The sequence below is a fragment of the Eleutherodactylus coqui genome, chromosome 4, assembly GCF_035609145.1.
Source record: "Eleutherodactylus coqui strain aEleCoq1 chromosome 4, aEleCoq1.hap1, whole genome shotgun sequence".
In the NCBI taxonomy this organism is placed as follows: domain Eukaryota; kingdom Metazoa; phylum Chordata; class Amphibia; order Anura; family Eleutherodactylidae; genus Eleutherodactylus; species Eleutherodactylus coqui.
In genome coordinates, this window is record NC_089840.1 from 7,343,714 (window position 1) to 7,360,702 (window position 16,989).

At 47.9% G+C, this 16,989-nt stretch overlaps 1 protein-coding gene across 1 annotated transcript in view; it reads right to left on the bottom strand.

Annotated features, from left to right (window-relative positions):
• Positions 1-15,798: 15,798 nt before the first annotated feature.
• Positions 15,799-16,989, bottom strand: part of MRPS6 (mitochondrial ribosomal protein S6) — a 44,211-nt gene continuing 43,020 nt past the window's right edge. Inside the window, exon 3 of the mRNA XM_066599006.1 lies at positions 15,799-16,093. Coding sequence (XP_066455103.1) covers positions 15,901-16,093 — 193 coding nt within the window. The 3' untranslated portion in view covers positions 15,799-15,900. The remainder of the gene's footprint in view (positions 16,094-16,989) is intronic.

Genomic DNA, 16,989 nt, shown 5'->3' on the forward strand with positions numbered 1-16,989 from the left:
GGCCCGCTCCTCGGATGGTGCAATGAAACAACCATTGGCCAATTCCCAAAAATTGTGGAGAAGAAAGAGGAGCAGGTGAAGAAGAGATGCCCCCAAAGTAACCAAAGGTACAAGAACTTCAGAGGTCTAACAAAGTAAACTTTGAGACTGTGCAGCCCCCCAAGATGGTAATGGACGTTTATTACATATAAAAGCCGCTGTCATCCGCCAAGGAGGGGAGGATGTATAAGGTGCACACCGAATCCAAAGCGCACCATATACTGGTAGATCTAGCCCGACAGCCTTGCTAACATGAGTTCTACTGGAGGTTTCCAGGTTCGGTATACTTACCAAAAGTGGGCCCAGTTGCCCCAGACCTTGTCTTGAGAGACCTCCCTGTCACCCCATCCAGAAACCCTGCTCACATAAACCAATCAGACTCAAAAGTTTCTCAAGAAATGGATGCATTTGCTATATATCTCCTTCCTGCCTCTTGCTGGAAGCTTCAGACGACCAGTATTAGGTGAGGTCCATCTGAGCCCCCGGACACTTGTATGTTATACAGTCCAACTAGCACAAGAATAAGTCCCCAATGGACACTTTGTAAAGTGAAGCGCAGATAGAAAACACATGGCTGTCCGCGTTCAGATGTTAGTAATGGGAAGATAATGAACATGTTTATTCCATTATCGCTCTCTCCTTGTCTTCAGTATATAGAAGGTTGATTGTAATTTGGAAAGGTAAGTGCCAGGGAAAACAAATGAATTTATCACCAATACCCCGAGGAACAGAGTTCAGAGAAGGCTGTGAGTATAAAGGTTTATAGTCCTAGATTACTGGAGCTAATAATGAAGTACAGTCAACAATTTTACCAAACTTCTACTTTAAGATCCTAACTACCCAATCAGGAAGTGAAAACAAGTAGGTCTAGTAGGGCCACATCGGTGCCGATGCTTTGGTAGTCCAGTCCCTATTCTCGGGACCATCCTTATAATAGTTGATGCCCTGTGATCTGCCATCTCTAGACACCTCCATATAGTGTATGGTTGTACTGTAAGCTGATGGGCCAGGGAGGATGGGACTGGCAATGCCTGTTGGTTCAGCTTCTTTCACCAGTCTGCCCGAGGCGTCAGGCTTACTGCAGGCATACTGGTCACTGGTGCTATGGTGGTTTGGCAACAAACGGGATATTCCTAGGCTGACATCGTGATGCTTCCCAAACAAACTTTACTTGGATCTTTGGAGCAGCAATAACAGATATCTCATTAAAAGGATTGCCCGACTTCTAGCTGTTTTGCTGCAAAGAGCGGACAGCACCGCATGTAACATTGGTGCTGTTTCAGTTACAGTTATAAAGAGTTGACAGTTGAAGGTCCTGCAGCATCCCGTAGGGTGACCCGGACACAGGGCATACACTGAGGAGCTGGGAGGGCAAGATGCTGGCTTGTCACGGTGCCACTTACCAGGCTCCCTCCTGGAGGGATGCACGCAGGCAGTGCTGGGCCTTTTCCGGACACCCCCGGCATGGGGATGCCCAATAAACATTTGAACAGGCAATGAGGTTGTCACGGGTGACGCCACCGTTCCGGCACCCACCGGCATGAACATCGGCGGGGAAATAATTGAGCCACAAACAGGAGTATAGTATATCAGGTCCCGGGAACGGTCAGTGCCTGGAATAACTTTACTTGAATAAACACCCAACACTACAAGGCACAAATAGACAATATTCCAAGTGCATTATAGATATATATATATATATATATACACACACATACAGACAGACTTAAAGACGAGTACCTCCACCCAGCGATCCCAGACTTCAGGACGCTTGGGTGTAAATACTTGAAAAAAGAAGAATACCTCTGCACTGGGCCTTGTGTAGGAAAGACATAGAACTGGCTCACTCTCTCTCTCTCTCTGAGAGCTCACTCACTGATCATGCTAATCCTTGCCTTTGAGAAATCTCTCCTCCTCTTCCATCTTCAACACATGAGGGCTGAAGGTGCCCCCATGTATCTCTGTACTTTCCCTCCTTGGTGGAACACAAAATGGAACTCAGATGGAAAAGAGGACGACTTCACCTTCCCGCTCTCAAGCACTCACATTTATACCTTCCTCGTACAACGTGACAGGATAGAATTGTTACGTTCGCAGTCAGCTCACACTTTGCAGACCTTAACCCCTCATTTGCTGCAGCTGTGCAACACACACAACAAAATGACAAGACAGATTTGCACAGAGCATCAACATAAGATAAACATGCATGGAGGGGATCAGGAAAGCATGTACTGGGCCACAACAATCACATATTATATATAATGTTAGATATGCTTTCCTTTGCCTTCAAATGGGAGAGGGAGCGAGGCAACCGAGTCTCTGCACAGGATTAGGAAGTGACTCAGTGTTAGGCAGCTATGCTGCATGCTCAGAGCCGGGGATAGTCCCTGGAGCTGTTAAGGTGGAAAAGCTGCAGTCCTACGGGCATTTGGGCTCCTGAATGCTCACAGAAAGTTGGTTTTCTTTGACAAGCAAAGATCCCAAGCAAAGAGTTGACTGCCCTTCCCTCCTGCATCGGTATCAAAACAAGGCACAAAAAAGGGTCTTTTACTCACCCAACGGGCTGGTGTATAATCCATAAGCAGAACAAACTGTATTGTAATACTACATAAATCGTATTTCGTTACTCCTGTTTCCGTTATTTTTGTTATTAAGCAGTTAATAAGCATCAATATGGCAATCACCCCAACCTACATCCACCTGGTGCCCCCCTACAAGCTGGCACTCTGCAGTAATCAGACCTGGACCCCCTGACACAGCCGGCATCTGCGTGCAGGAACACAAATGCCTGGAGGAGAGGTCAGAGGTCACAGTGTGATTACAGCAGCCGCAGTCAGACTGGAGCTACAGAACAAGTGAACCCTTAGTATGGCCAATAAACCATAAATACTGGCCTCAATTACCAGTAGGGTGGCATCCCCAGCGCCGCCCTCCGAGGCCCTGCAGCCTGAGGCAGCAGGTTCAGGTCGCCTTATGTTAGGGGCTCCCCTGGCGCCGCCATATGGTGACGGTGAGGCAGCGGACTCTCCCCTAGAAGCAGAGCTCTTGTACGGCGTGTGATTGAGCTGCCACACTTTACTCTTGAGGGATGCATGAGATTAGAACCTCCAGATGACAGAAAAAACAACTAAAACTGAAGTCCAAACTGGCTAAAACTAGTCAAAAGGCAGAAGAACCAGAAGCGACCTTCATAGGAAAGCCTGTAGTCTGGAATAACACTAGACGCACAGGACGCGACGGGTAAACAGCCTGTCAGTGCCATAATCATCAATGATTGCAGTTGCCATGGCAACCCATCATTTCCGCCAGGAGGGAGCAGTAGAGAGGGAGAGGGGACTGACAGTGCCAGTTTCCATAGCAATGTGCCATGGCCAGCAGAGGGGAACAGAGCAAGAGGACGGGCGCCGGAGTGAAGTGAGGTGAGCGACACAACTGTGTTCATGTAAATTCTGGGAGATCAGGTATAAGAACTGTACTTTTCCATTCATTTAAAAGCCAAAAATATAAAATCTAGCAAACACCGATGCGGTTTACTAATAGGTGGGGTTGGAGCAGGGAAAATGAGACATTGCTTGGGGTGGGACTTATCACAGCATATTTTAACTCCATTATTCTAGTAGCCCCAGCCAACAATTGTGCCCCCCCTCAGTGACCCCAATAGTAATAGTGCCCCCTTAATGGCCCCAGTAGTAATAGTGACTCCCTTAGTGGAACCAATAGTAATAGTGTCCCCATAGTGGTCCCAATAGTTATAGTGCCCCCTTAAAGGCCCCAGTAGTAATAGTGCCCCCTTAGTGGTCCCAATAGTAATAGTGCCCCCTTAATGGCCCAGTGGTAATAGTGACTCCCTTAGTGACCCCAATAGTAATAATGCCCCCTTAATGGCCCCAGTAGTAATAGTGACTCCCTTAGTGGGATCAATAGTAGTAGTGTCCCCATAGTGGTCCCATTAGTTATGGTGTCCCTGTTAGTGCCCCCAATAGTAATAGTGCCCCCTTAATGGCCCCAATAGTAATAGTGACACCCTTAGTGGGACCAATAGTAGTAGTGTCCCCATAGTGATCCCATTAGTTATGGTGTCCCTGTTAGTGCCCCCAATAGTAATAGTGCCCCCTTAATGACCCCAATAGTAATAGTGCCCCCTTAATGGCCCCAGTAATAATAGTGACTCCCTTAGCTTTAGGATGACCAATGCATTACATCTGCTCTGTGACTGGCCAGCGCTGCTCCAGTGGTCAGCGCTGCTCCCGTGGTCAGCGCTGCTCCAGTGGTCAGCACTGGCCAATCACTGAGCAGTGCACAGTATAGAAAATGGTGGCAGCTATATTCGCTAAAAATGGCACCCTATAAAAAGAACCATTTTTGCCCCAAAAGAGGCGCTAGGTCTTATTTTCAGGGGATGTCTTACTGTAATTACCTAGCAGGCTCGGTCCAGGTCCCTCCAGCTGCTCTCAGGAGCCCAGATGTTCTTCTTGCAGTCCTCGGCCGCCCACAGATGATCACTTCCTGGTTAAGGGATTCATAAATCCCGCTTCCTGGAGCGATGGCGCTGTTCAGCCATTCAATGCAGCGCTCGATGAACCAACGCGGATGCCTGTGATTGGTTCATCAAGCGCTACATTGATTCGCTGAGCAGCGGTTTAAGAACCAATCACAGCCATCGCGTTGTGGAGGCAGGATTTATGAATTGGCTGAGCCGTGGCATTGATTGGCTAATTCATAAATCCCACCTCCATAACATGATGGCTGTGATTGGTTCATCGAGCACTGCATTGATTGGTTCTTCTACCGCTGCTCAGCCAATTAGAACAATCTCTTCCTGGAGGTGGAATTTATGAATCCCATAACGAGGAAGTGATCTTCTGTGGGCGGCCAAGGACTATGAGAAGTGCGTCTAAGCTCCGGAGACCAGCTGGAGGGACCTAGACTGAACCTGCTAGGTAATGTATTCCTTTTTTTAAAAAATGTAATGCAGCCAAAGCTTATTTTAGGGGTAGGGCTTCTATTTCAAGCCTCCTTAATAATCAGGGTAGGGCTTATTTTCAGGGTATGGCTTATTTTGGGGGAAACAGGGTAGTATGTAAGGTGCCAGGGCTGTCTAAGGCTAGAGGCTCTGTTTCAGCTAGATAGATCATGGTCCTTCACTGGTAAGAGCGTCATTAGTGCCTCATGGTCAGGCTGTGGCCAAACCAATTCCAGTAAAGGCTGGGTATGAAAATGGGCCCTGTTGGTAAGACAGCATTTGGGGTCCTCGGCTAGGAGACAGAACCTGAAGGCATAGCCATCTCTACCTAATGATAACTGTCTATTTCAACTACAAACCTGTGTTTCAGTCTCAGTGCTCATTGGTACAAGTTAGCTGAGGTGAGGAAGAGGAACAAAGGAAACGGTCCGATTCACTAAACTTTACACTTCAAACCGATAACACAGGAGGAGCACCGTCCGCATAGTCCTGCATCCCAAACTTGTTCCCAGGAGGGTCACCGTCCATAGGACTACTGCTGATTGGACGCACAGCGTTATCAGGGGATACTCCTGCCGCTCTTACTGTGTTCGCACACAACCACTCCCTGTCACTTTCAGCTAAAGTTGTTCCTGCCCTCTTAAAGGAACGGTAAGAGAACAGTACAACATTCAACATAAAACAAGAGTACCCCCCCACCTTATAAATACATAAATACATTTACCGCAAGGGGGCTGGATTATTAATGTTTAAATAGCTTATTAACAAGGACAAAAATAAAAAAGGGGAAGGTGAAACAAGAAGAACTAAAAGTTGAAAGGAGAGAGGAGGATAAGAAGAGTAAGAAGTGAGATATAGGAGTGATTGCATGTTATACTGCAGTATATTCAGTCCAATGTGCCAGATATTTTCCGAGAGCCACAAGGGCTAGTAATTCCTCCATTCAATGTAGATGAGTCAGGGCCGGCCATAGGCTTATGCAAGCCCTTGGGCGACATAATCCCAGAGAACCCAATTTGCATTGCATCACGGCACATGTGGCAGTAAAACCGCAACAGTACATGCAGTTTCCATGTAATAGTAGATACCAGCTCTACACAGGTGCCTTTAAGTGATTACAGCACCATTATATCCAGTAATCATGGGTGTTGTTCTCTCTGACTGGAGTCATTAAGTGTCCCTTTTATCCTGTATGCAGCCCAGACCACCCTGACAATATCTCCCAGCCACAACTTGTCTTTGTGGAATTTGACACCCAGACATCTTTGGCTCCTTGCTTTTCCATTACCCTCCCTACATTATCTACACCTCTACACATTCCCCCCTTCTATGGTACCCAAGATAGTAATAATGCCACCTGTGGTACTCCATGCAATAGTACTGTTTTCATTTTTGTGCAAAGGGAAAATAACGTCTCTAGAGAAACAGATGATTCAACAAAAATAACAGTGGCTCTCCGTATATAGTCTGTATTTAATGAAATGGTGTCTGAGAAGCTTGTGCACAAGTGAAACGAAAAGTTCCTTTTAACACAAAGCTCCAATGATGAACAGAGTGATATACTGAAGTCTCTACCTAGCAGGCCTGCTTACTTATCTGTCTCTAATTGGTTGTGTGTGCACACTTAGTTTTTACTGAGGTACTTTCCTCACTTACAAACTCCAGTGTCCTCTTCACGGTGATGGGGGAACAGAAATTTCCAATTTCAATTGCCGGTCTCCAATCCAATAAGCTGTAGAATCATGGGTCAGTCTCTGTACTGGCTCTGGCAGCGTCCCTCTGAACTATCCTTGACTGTTCCCACGAGCACATAAACTTTTGCGATTGCATTTGCGTGGCTCTTTACAACTGGAGTCCGCACTGGGATATGGTCTGCTGGGAATTCTGTTCCCCACTGGACCCTCAATGAGGGGGAAATGCTTTCTGCTCTGGGACCCACCACTGGGAGAGACTGCTTCCTGCTATTTAACATTGTCCTGAAAATCTGACTGTCTGTAACAGTACAGTAAGAGACTTTTCTGTGAGACTTTTGTGATCTGCACTGTATTGTGCTGGAAACACACAGTGAGCGCCTACGTATTCTTGATTCATCGGTTGCCATTAAGGAATAAATCTGTTCCAATAACCAATGTGGTGTTGGAGTGCTCAACCTGTTACAACTTCTCTACATGTGCCCTATGTTGGAGACCACTGGGCACAGGCCTCTGTTGAGCTGCCCCATGCCCTCTAAGTTGCTGATCCCACTACCATTCGCTCCTGTCCGACCCATCACTTGCTTTCACCTGACCCAGCAGCCTGAGCCCACCTGTGAGCCATCTATCATCAACAAGTGGGCCCTGCTGGCTCAGTGGCCCCTGCATTTATCCAGGTTTTCCGGGTGCTGATGCCGGACCTGGGTGTTCTATGCCACCTGGTTAGCACCTTATAATTCTTTTTGCTCGACTTTACAAGAAATGGAAGACTTGTGGGACAAAGCAAAGGCCTTGTGCGAGTCCACGGGAGAAAAGGACGTCTGCAGCTCACCCTCCCGGGCAGAGACACACGGTGCCAGGGTCTTGGGTCCCTCCCACCCCTATGGGCAACCAACAGCGCAGCCACGTTAAGGACTGAACGATTGAGGGAGTTCTCCATGCAAAAACTGACCTGGGAGCAAAGAGCTAATAATATTCGTCAGTTGGACATTGAGACACTCGTTCTCCCCGGACATGGCCCAGGGAAGGAAGACCGCGGATGCTTAGCACCCAACTGGATGCAATGTTGATTGAATGGAGACTCAGACCTGGACACTGCTAGGACACGATGCCACCATATTTACCTGGAAAAGCCATATTCTTAAAAATAAGAGTAAGCAGGCCGGTGAAGATGAAAGGCCAGGGGCCACCATACGGCTATCCTAGAAATGAAGAACTGTAGATATCAAGGGGTGGGGCGATAGCAGCGGGGCCCTATACTTGGGAGTCAACCAGAGGAGGTGCGACTAGTGCATGGTCACTTATAATCACTGCATTTCTCTTTGTACACGCAGGACACATCTTAGCCTTAATGTGGTGCCGTTGGTTATCAAAACCACTCTGCCCCCATGTGTACGCATTATGTAGCTGCACGCTGTGCCTCGCGCTCAGGACATATCTAGGGTATGTTCACACGTAGCAGAAAATGGAGTGGATTTCCCACAGTGGAAAATCTGCTTCAAGAACTGCAGCTTACGTCTCACGCAGGATGGCGGGCGCAGGTACTACGGAAATGTCGACTTTGTAATCTCTTCCACAGTCATTCTATAACCACTTGCTCCACTTGATCCTGTTGTTGGTCGGGCTGGAGTGTTGCTGAGGCTCCTTGGATTCGTTCTCCTATGACGTTTGGCCTTCTTAGAACTGTGGCAACTATGAACCTACATTTTAACATCCATCACCCCTTCACCACATGCCTCACTCTACTGACGATGGGTGTCAGTGCCGTGCGACTGCTGTAAAAAAAAATTGCCCCGAATGGCTTAGTAGAAGAGGAGTTGGTCTTTATTGTTCCTTATATTTCAGTTAAAGGGATTGTTCAGTTGTAAACTATTAGGCCCTCCATAGCAGATCAGTGAGAGTCTGCCGCCCTGGACCCCCGCTGATCACCTGTTTGCCAGTCTGGTGCACAGAGCTGAAGTATGCAGTAAGCAGAGAGCTCTGTTCACACTGCAGTGGCCAGGCTTGGTATTACAGGTATTCCATTCACTTTAACGGGAACTTGGCCTGCAATACCAAGCCTGGCCACTACAGTGTGAACGGAGCTGTCTGAGTCCTGTAGAAATAACATCCGTGCACCATACTGCCAATTAGCTGCAGAAGAGATTGCCTGCAAAGCCAACATTTCTATAGGATCTGTGAGAAGCCTTGAGGATGCAAAACGTTTCCTCCAAGTGGGTGCAAGCGGATGCCGACCGACGATCGCAAGGCTGTGCGTGTTGCAATGCGTCAGGCAATTTTGACGTGATTACGACATGAATTCTGCCTTCACCATAGATGGGACATGGATGAAGGGCGCTTGCCATAGCTACACGTTTTCAAGTTGCGCCGTTCTTGCATTAGTGATTTTCTAGTAGGCAAATCGGACCCCCAAAGGAGCGTTTGCAGCGGCTGCGCAATCATGGCATTGAGGGATGTGTGACAATGCTTCCAGCTCTACAACTTGATCGCACCCCGTATCCTCAGCTATAGGTTATATACAGCGCTTTACTGAACGGACGCGTTTCTACACGCAGCATCGTGACGGTTGGACCGCTGCGTGCGGCACATAAACCTGCCATCGCCTCCTGCATCTATATGGCGTGATGAGGCTCTGCTATAAATGTCCCCTTTGTATGACGCCGCCGCTGCCTCCCATCCTCGCTACTGTTTTCTGACACTTACAAAGACAGTGGAAAATTCCGCTCTCCTGATAAGAAGCGGAGGGGGGGGGGGGGGGGGGGAGGTGATTTGCTGCAAGCATCTTAGACCCGGCTCTTGTTATTGCCTAGCAGTACATAGCTATACAGTACAGCAGATGGCGAGACAGCTCCAGGCGTTGTAGAACTACAAGTCACAGCATACCAGCAGAGCCCCTTAATTGCTCGAGCATGCTTGTACTTGTAGTCCGACTCCAGCTGAGGAGGCAGTTTCTGGGTTTTGCTACCCATACCTTCATTTCGGATTGTCCCCTATATATATATACTCTCATATAACGGCCCTGGCCGGCAGCTGTTCACATGTTATGTCTTCACCGGACGGACAGAGATGGATATTTATTCTGCGCGCCGGCCACAGGCATCAAATACTGTAAAATTCCACTCAATTTCTCCCACATTCTGCAAATAGTTGTGAGGACGAGCGCCATCATAAGCAAACCTAGCAGAAGGCTGGAAGTACAAGTTATCTGGAAGAAATGGGGATCTGGTCCAGAAAGAACATTCTGATCAGCCGCTTACTAGTTACATCTGGGAACGTTGGATCCAACCGATATGCCCACCATGAAGAGGGACGGACAGATAGACGTAGCTATATGCGACCCATGCTGCCAGCCACCGGCTTGTAGGGGGGCAGATCATCATCTCTCTGATGTTCCAAGGCACAACTGTCAGCCCATCCACACCCCAGTAACACAACTGCTTAGTTCTGCTGCTGCGTTAATGTTATGAGCTTGACTCTGGCGCTTAATCTATGTGCTGATCTATGTTGGTTCTGCAGCTGTATTTCTGCTATAAGTTTTATTCTCGGGCTGTATCTATATACTGAGCGTGGTTCTGGGGTTGTATCTATATACTGAGCTTGGTTCTGGGGCTGTATCCATATACTGAGCTTGGTTCTGGGGCTGTATCCATATACTGAGCTTGGTTCTGGGGCTGTATCCATATACTGAGCTTGGTTCTGGGGCTGTATCCATATACTGAGCTTGGTTCTGGGGCTGTATCCATATACTGAGCTTGGTTCTGGGGCTGTATCCATATACTGAGCTTGGTTCTGGGGCTGTATCCATATACTGAGCTTGGTTCTGGGGCTGTATCCATATACTGAGCTTGGTTCTGGGGCTGTATCCATATACTGAGCTTGGTTCTGGGGCTGTATCCATAGACCGAGCTGCTCGGGGGTGAGTATGCAGCTATCTTGCTACTCCCTGCACAAGGAGAATACAGGCCGATTGCAAATCAGTGCAATATATATCAGGAAAATGAACCCATTTCAAATGTAGTAAGGGGGTATTTCAGAGGTAATGGCGTAAGCACTCCAATCCAGATCCTTCTAGTAACCCCAGCAGATAGCACCTACAAACATGTCTAACTATGGAGGACCCAGGCATATCCATGCATTGCACAGCTCATTGATTACAAGGAGAACTGTGTAATACTTCACTTGTCCTGTGGGGGTGCTGCTGAGAAATTGATGACTTGTTGAGATTCCCTTAGAGATTACAGATCATTGCGGAGAGTCCCAGCGGCAGGACAGGAGTCATTCACTGTAATATGGGGCTTTTTAATAACATTTTTAATAATATCCACAAAATAGATATTACAGGGAGAACTGGTTATCACAATATCCATGGCCTCAGTGTTGGACTAGTAGAAGCATCTTAGTGTGACCGTGTTATGTCGTAGACCAGGTCATGGACACTTCAGTGCCGTCAAAATCATATTTGATGCGTTAAATCCAAATCGCAGTCATCTACCGGTCCCCACCCACCTGTGTCGCTTTGATGCCTGGTTCTCCCACTTCCTATTCCTCATCATCGATGACGTCAACATCCCCACTGACGACCCCGTTTCCCCATCCGCCTCCCAGCTTTTAACGCTCACCTCCTCCCTTGGCCTATCACTACTCTCAGACTGCCCCACTCACAGAGATGGCAACACTCTCAACTTAATTTTTCACTGCCTCGGACTGCGTACCACTTCACTAACTCCCCCCTCCTGCTCTGACCACAACCACCTCTCCTTCTCCATCGGGCACCATGACCTCTCCCTAGACCTCCCCACCTATCACACCTCTAGGAACTTCTAGACCGTCCACACCCAGCAGTGTGCCGAGACCTTACAGTCTTCCCTGTTCCCCATCCCTCTCCTCTTCTGCCCCAAACTAGCTGCCAAACACTACAGCACCACCCTCAGACACGCTCTGGATGTAGCGGCTTCCCCCATGACCTGAGCCGTCCACTGTAGACCATGGCAACTGTGGATCCCACCCCAACGCACTTCATCCAGCACTGCTCGAGATGTGCTGAATAGCTGTGGAGAAAGTGAAAGCAGCCCGCAGACTTCACCCACTTCAAATTTATGCCCAAAACCTACCACCTCGCCAAACAAACATTTCACCTTTCTCATCTCCTCTTCATCCCACAACCCCAAACGACTTTTCGACACCTTCCACTCCCTTCTCGGCCCCCGTGACGGATCTGACTGCTGGAGAACTAGCTGTCCATTTCAAAGAAAAATTTGAAAACATCCGAAAAGAAATCTCTGAAAATGGGAAGGCTATCACCGATCCCGGTCTCTTCAGCATCCATCACTCACCCACTATCTAGAAGAGAACCAACGACAGAGGAAGAGGTCTCCCATAGACTGCTCTCCACTGATCGCCCCACCACGTTTCCCTATGGAGCCTTTCTTTCTGAAATGCGGTTGGTTGTGATTGGTTCATCGAGTGCTGCAGTAATTGGCTGAGCCGCAGTGCTTGAGAACCAATCACAGCCAGTGCTTTCTGGAGGCGGGGATTTTGAACCTCCAAACCAGGAAGCGCTTACTAAAAACTACAAGCAGGTCTGCCGGAGCTGCCGTAGAGACGTGCGGCGGAGCTGACAATGGCTGTTTGGTGATTGTTTTTTGTTATGCAGATAGGCCTTATTTTAGGGGGAACAATAGGATTTCCTACTGCAAAAGTTGCATCGCACAAGGACAGTGTTTTCATGTGATGCAACAGAAAGGAAGGCTCCCTAAGGAAAAATGGGCTACAAAACATTGTAAATCGCAGCAATATTCAGCAACCCGCAATTTTTTTTCTCACAATGTATCAGCCTATCCACCACAGAACTCAATTCAAACTCATCACCCTCAAAGCTCTCCATGGCGCTGCACCATCGTACATCGCTTCCCTCCTATCCTTACATCACCCAACCCGCGCACTCCGCTCTGCTAATACACTTACATTAAACGCCCCTCTGATACGAACCTCAGGACTTCTCTAGAGCAGCACCAATCCTCTGGATCGCTCTACCCCAACACATCTGGACTAGCCGACGCCCGAAGTTTCAAATGTGCTTTACAGACACCCCTCTTCAGGTAGGCATACCAAATCTCCTGATCTAATCCCCAGCACCCACAAAATGCCCCCTGCCCCTCCCTATGGCTCCCATTTTCTGCCCTGTACCTCCCTATTACCCCCTCCCCGTCTGTCTCCAAATAATTGTACACAACATGTAATGGTCGTATTGTTTGTATCTCCCCGTGCTTTTAAAGTGCTGCAGAACATGTTGGCGCTATACAAATAAGGATTATAAATCCATATCCACATCACTGCATGCACATTAGTCACACATTTTAGGGTGTATGCATTGATGTAGTCCATCGGCAGCCTGAGGAGTATACAACCTGTGTGTTACCCAGACCATCAGGACCAATGGCTCTCCTAATAGGAATTGGGGGTGCAAGTTCCAGGTCTCCAGGTCATTAGGGCCAATGATTCCCCTTCTATTAGGAGAGCCATTGGTCCTGATGGTCTAGATACCTGGAACTTGCACCCCCGATTGTTAATAGAAAAAAAAAAAAAAAAGGAGGAACCACTGTCCCCGATGGTCTGGGTAACTGGAACATTGACCTCCAATTCCTAGAGGGAAGCTGATGATCTGGACACTTGGAACATATACCATCAATCCATAATCAAAGGAGAGCCATTAGCTCTAATCGTCTGGTCACCTGGAATGTGCACCCCCACCCCTAATCAAAGGAGGAGAGCAATTGGCCTTGATGGTCTTGGCATCTGGAACATGAACCCCAAAGACCTAATAAAAGAGGGGTCATGGTCTGAGCAGATGAAACTTGAACCTGGATGCCATGCTGGGCAACTAATGAGTCATAGAGGATGCCAGGGGCCTGCTGCAAAGGGTCTGCTGCAAATGCACCATTTGCCCACTGGTAAAGCAGTCCTGACTATATGGCATAGCATCAATAGTAGGCAGTGCACAGGGCACCATACAGGCACAGGCTGGCTGTGATACAGTGGGCAACTTGGTTCATACAAGACCTTCAGAGGTGTAACTTGAAGCTGCTGGGCCCCAATGCAAAACCTGTAACAGGGGCCCCAACTATAATGGTTTACTCATAGTACTGGGCTCCCTATATGGAGAGGAGAGGCCTTATTGGCCCCCGAAGGGTCCAGGGTGCAACAACATCCCCTATAGTTACGCCCTTGTCCAGAGCACTGACAGGAAGAGTTGTAACAGACACAAGAGTGCGCTGAAAATGTTCTTCACATTTTTCCATCCGCTGTTGGCCCCTTTAGCCTTAATGACTGCAGTCCCCCTCCGCGCCCGCTTTCCACCAAATTTCAATAGGTGTGTGTAGGGATTTGCCTCCTTGCCTCAAACCTCTTGTCCCTTCACCCGGGCCGATTCAGAATGTATGAGTGATGAATGATGCTACATATTGTTTGTTCATCCCAGTCCTCATTATCAGATCCCACAACGATTTCCCTTTACTAAACGAGAGCCTCGACCAGCCGATGGCGGAGCGTCCGGTGATTCAGCGGCTGATTGGGTGCAGCTTTACGCAGCCCAATAATCGGGCTAATGAATGTTCTTATGACTGCCATCAGATTAGCCAACAGCTTAGGCTCCTTTTACACGGAGCGATAAAGCATTCGCGGAGTGACCGATGACCGGGTTCGCCCAGCTTATACAGGCAGAGGGATCTCTACAGTGATGTGAACGCCCCAACGATGGCCGCTTACACAGAGCGGCGGGTCAACAAGCGAACGAGGATTCCTATAGAAAATGGACGAGCGAGAAGGGAACAAATTCCCGTTCGCCGTCCAATCATTAAATTCGCACGATCCAACACGTTTTATGAACGATAATCATTCCGTGTAGAAGGGCTCTCAGGGTTTTCGATGGCAGAAGGAGCGCTGCAGGCGACGCTGCACCCAAAAATACTGGAATCCTGATGGAAAGTAACAAGTCTGAACAGATCCAAAACAGGTTTTCAGGTTCCCATGGAAATGCTTGGAGGAGATCGGAAGTAAAAATACACAAAATGCAAAAGTTCTACGTAGAGAAAAAAAACAAAAATATATCTAAACAGCTCCATGTTCGCCCCTCAGTGGCACGGACTATTTTGGCCTTAAGGACGCAATGATTTTTTTGGATGAGGCAAAATGAACCAATAAAAGCATTTTGTCTCCGTTTTTTTCCTCTCAAACAGTGCTTGTCCTGCAGGATAAAAAGTGCGTTCGATTTACTGTACAGCGAATTACAATTATTTTGCAAACAAAGAGGAAAGTGCACAAAAATGGTTTTTTTTTTAAAACATTTTTTATGTCCCTTCAGGGGACTTGAACTTGCGATGCTATGATCGCACTGATAGCACATTGCAGTACTTTAGTACTGCAGTACATTATTGCTAATCATAGTGATCACGGCAGACCCGGTTTCCATGGCAACCCATTTGCCCTTAGTCATGTAATAACAGAGCGCCCACCCTCTGTGAACCCATTATACACCACGAGCAACAATGATGGCAGCATATTAACAGCGGGGATCAGGGTCTCACTGATCACCACTGTTGCAGCAGGAGGCCAAGTGTCACAGCTCAGCTTCTGAGCATGCACCATCCACAGGATGTAAGCATACGCCCATTTGTCAGAGCTGCACGGCACGCAAGTGTGATACATATTTTTTGCTGCCATAGGAAATGATGGGCCGTTCTTGAAGAATCACCCAAAAATAAAACATTCTGCGATTTTTTGATCTCAGGCTCTCGATCAGAGAGAAGAATCACTTGTGAATATTAACCCATTGAAAATACTGACTTCTCATCAGACTCAGACAAGCGTAAATGCAGCCGTAGAAGTCAACGGAGCGCTGGTAGCGCATGTGCACAGCCACTCCATTCACATGGGGCATTCGGAGGGTTTGCCGTTTGCGGGGTCTCTTGCTTTACCCGCGGTCAGACATTTATCCGCCATCCATAAATATCTCTGCTGGTAAAACCCATTACCATAGTAATAATGAAGACCACAGAGGAGAGCGAATACCGCCGGCGCGGGCGGCCCGCAAAATCAACGAATTTCATGTAATTGAAAACAAATATTTTATTGTTCCGGACATAAGAAAAACTAATCTACATGCTTTATACAGAAGCCGCCGGCCATCCGCCGCTCACCGCCGCCGCCGCCTCATTTCCTCTTTCTGCGGCTGAATCTCGACTCCAGGTTGGTGATTGGAAGGATCCCGGGACACGGCTTCAGCGGCGGCTTCTCCTCCTCGTGTTTGAGAATAGTGGGTCTGACCACATCGATGTCGCGGGATAGATGGTTCAGCATGCTGGGAATGATGGTGGGCGGAGCATGGAAGTCAACGAGGAAGTACCTAAAAGTAGGAAAAACAAAGATGGAGGTTTTTAAAGGGCCGATTCAGTCATTCTAATCCAGGGCTTGCAAACCCAAAAAGTGACCCTCGATGCTACATCGGATGTGGTCGTATGCAAGTTACTTTCTCAGAGGAACAGAACAAGTTGATGTTCATAGAGTTACATCAGGATGTTATAGGACGGGGTTTAGCACAATCCTGGTGACAACTCCACCGCCATCGTACCTCTACGAACACAAACAGGCATCAGGACACGTTCTTCACGCTCCAAGTCTATTCTATACAATTCTCAGTTCTATCCACCTTACAAGTTTTGTACGGCCGCGTTCACATACATCGGTCGTGTCTCAGAGTTGTCATGCTGGAGCCGGACACAACTGAGACCACGCTGCGTGCAACGGTGTCCTGTCCACAGCAGGCACACGTTCAGCTTTAACTTCCCCAGCAGTTTCGGACGAGCCCCATTTGTCCCAAACTGTAATGTTCTTTTCCAATGGAACAAACAGCTGCAGCTTCAGTTCTTTCATGGCTACCGACATACTAAGATTCTTGGCTTTAAAATGACACCAAAAGCCTGTCAGTAGCTCTTATAGAACACGGAGCTACAGCTGTTTGAAGTGGGGACAGGAATACTGAATAGCTGTCACTTTCAGTCAGTGTGTGCAGAGCAGAGAGGCAGGGGAGGGGGACAACCCAGCAGAAGAGAAGATTTCTAATTCTCCTGTATCTCTCTCTGTCCCAGGGGAGGGGCAGCATGAACTTATGGTCATGTTATCAACCCCATCAATCAGGGAGCATAGATTTGCTCTTTGAATGTCCCATATGGGGTTTTCCCCAGAAATTGAGTTTTCACAGAAAAGAAATTTAAATAGAGAAAAATTAAAAAGTACAAAAAA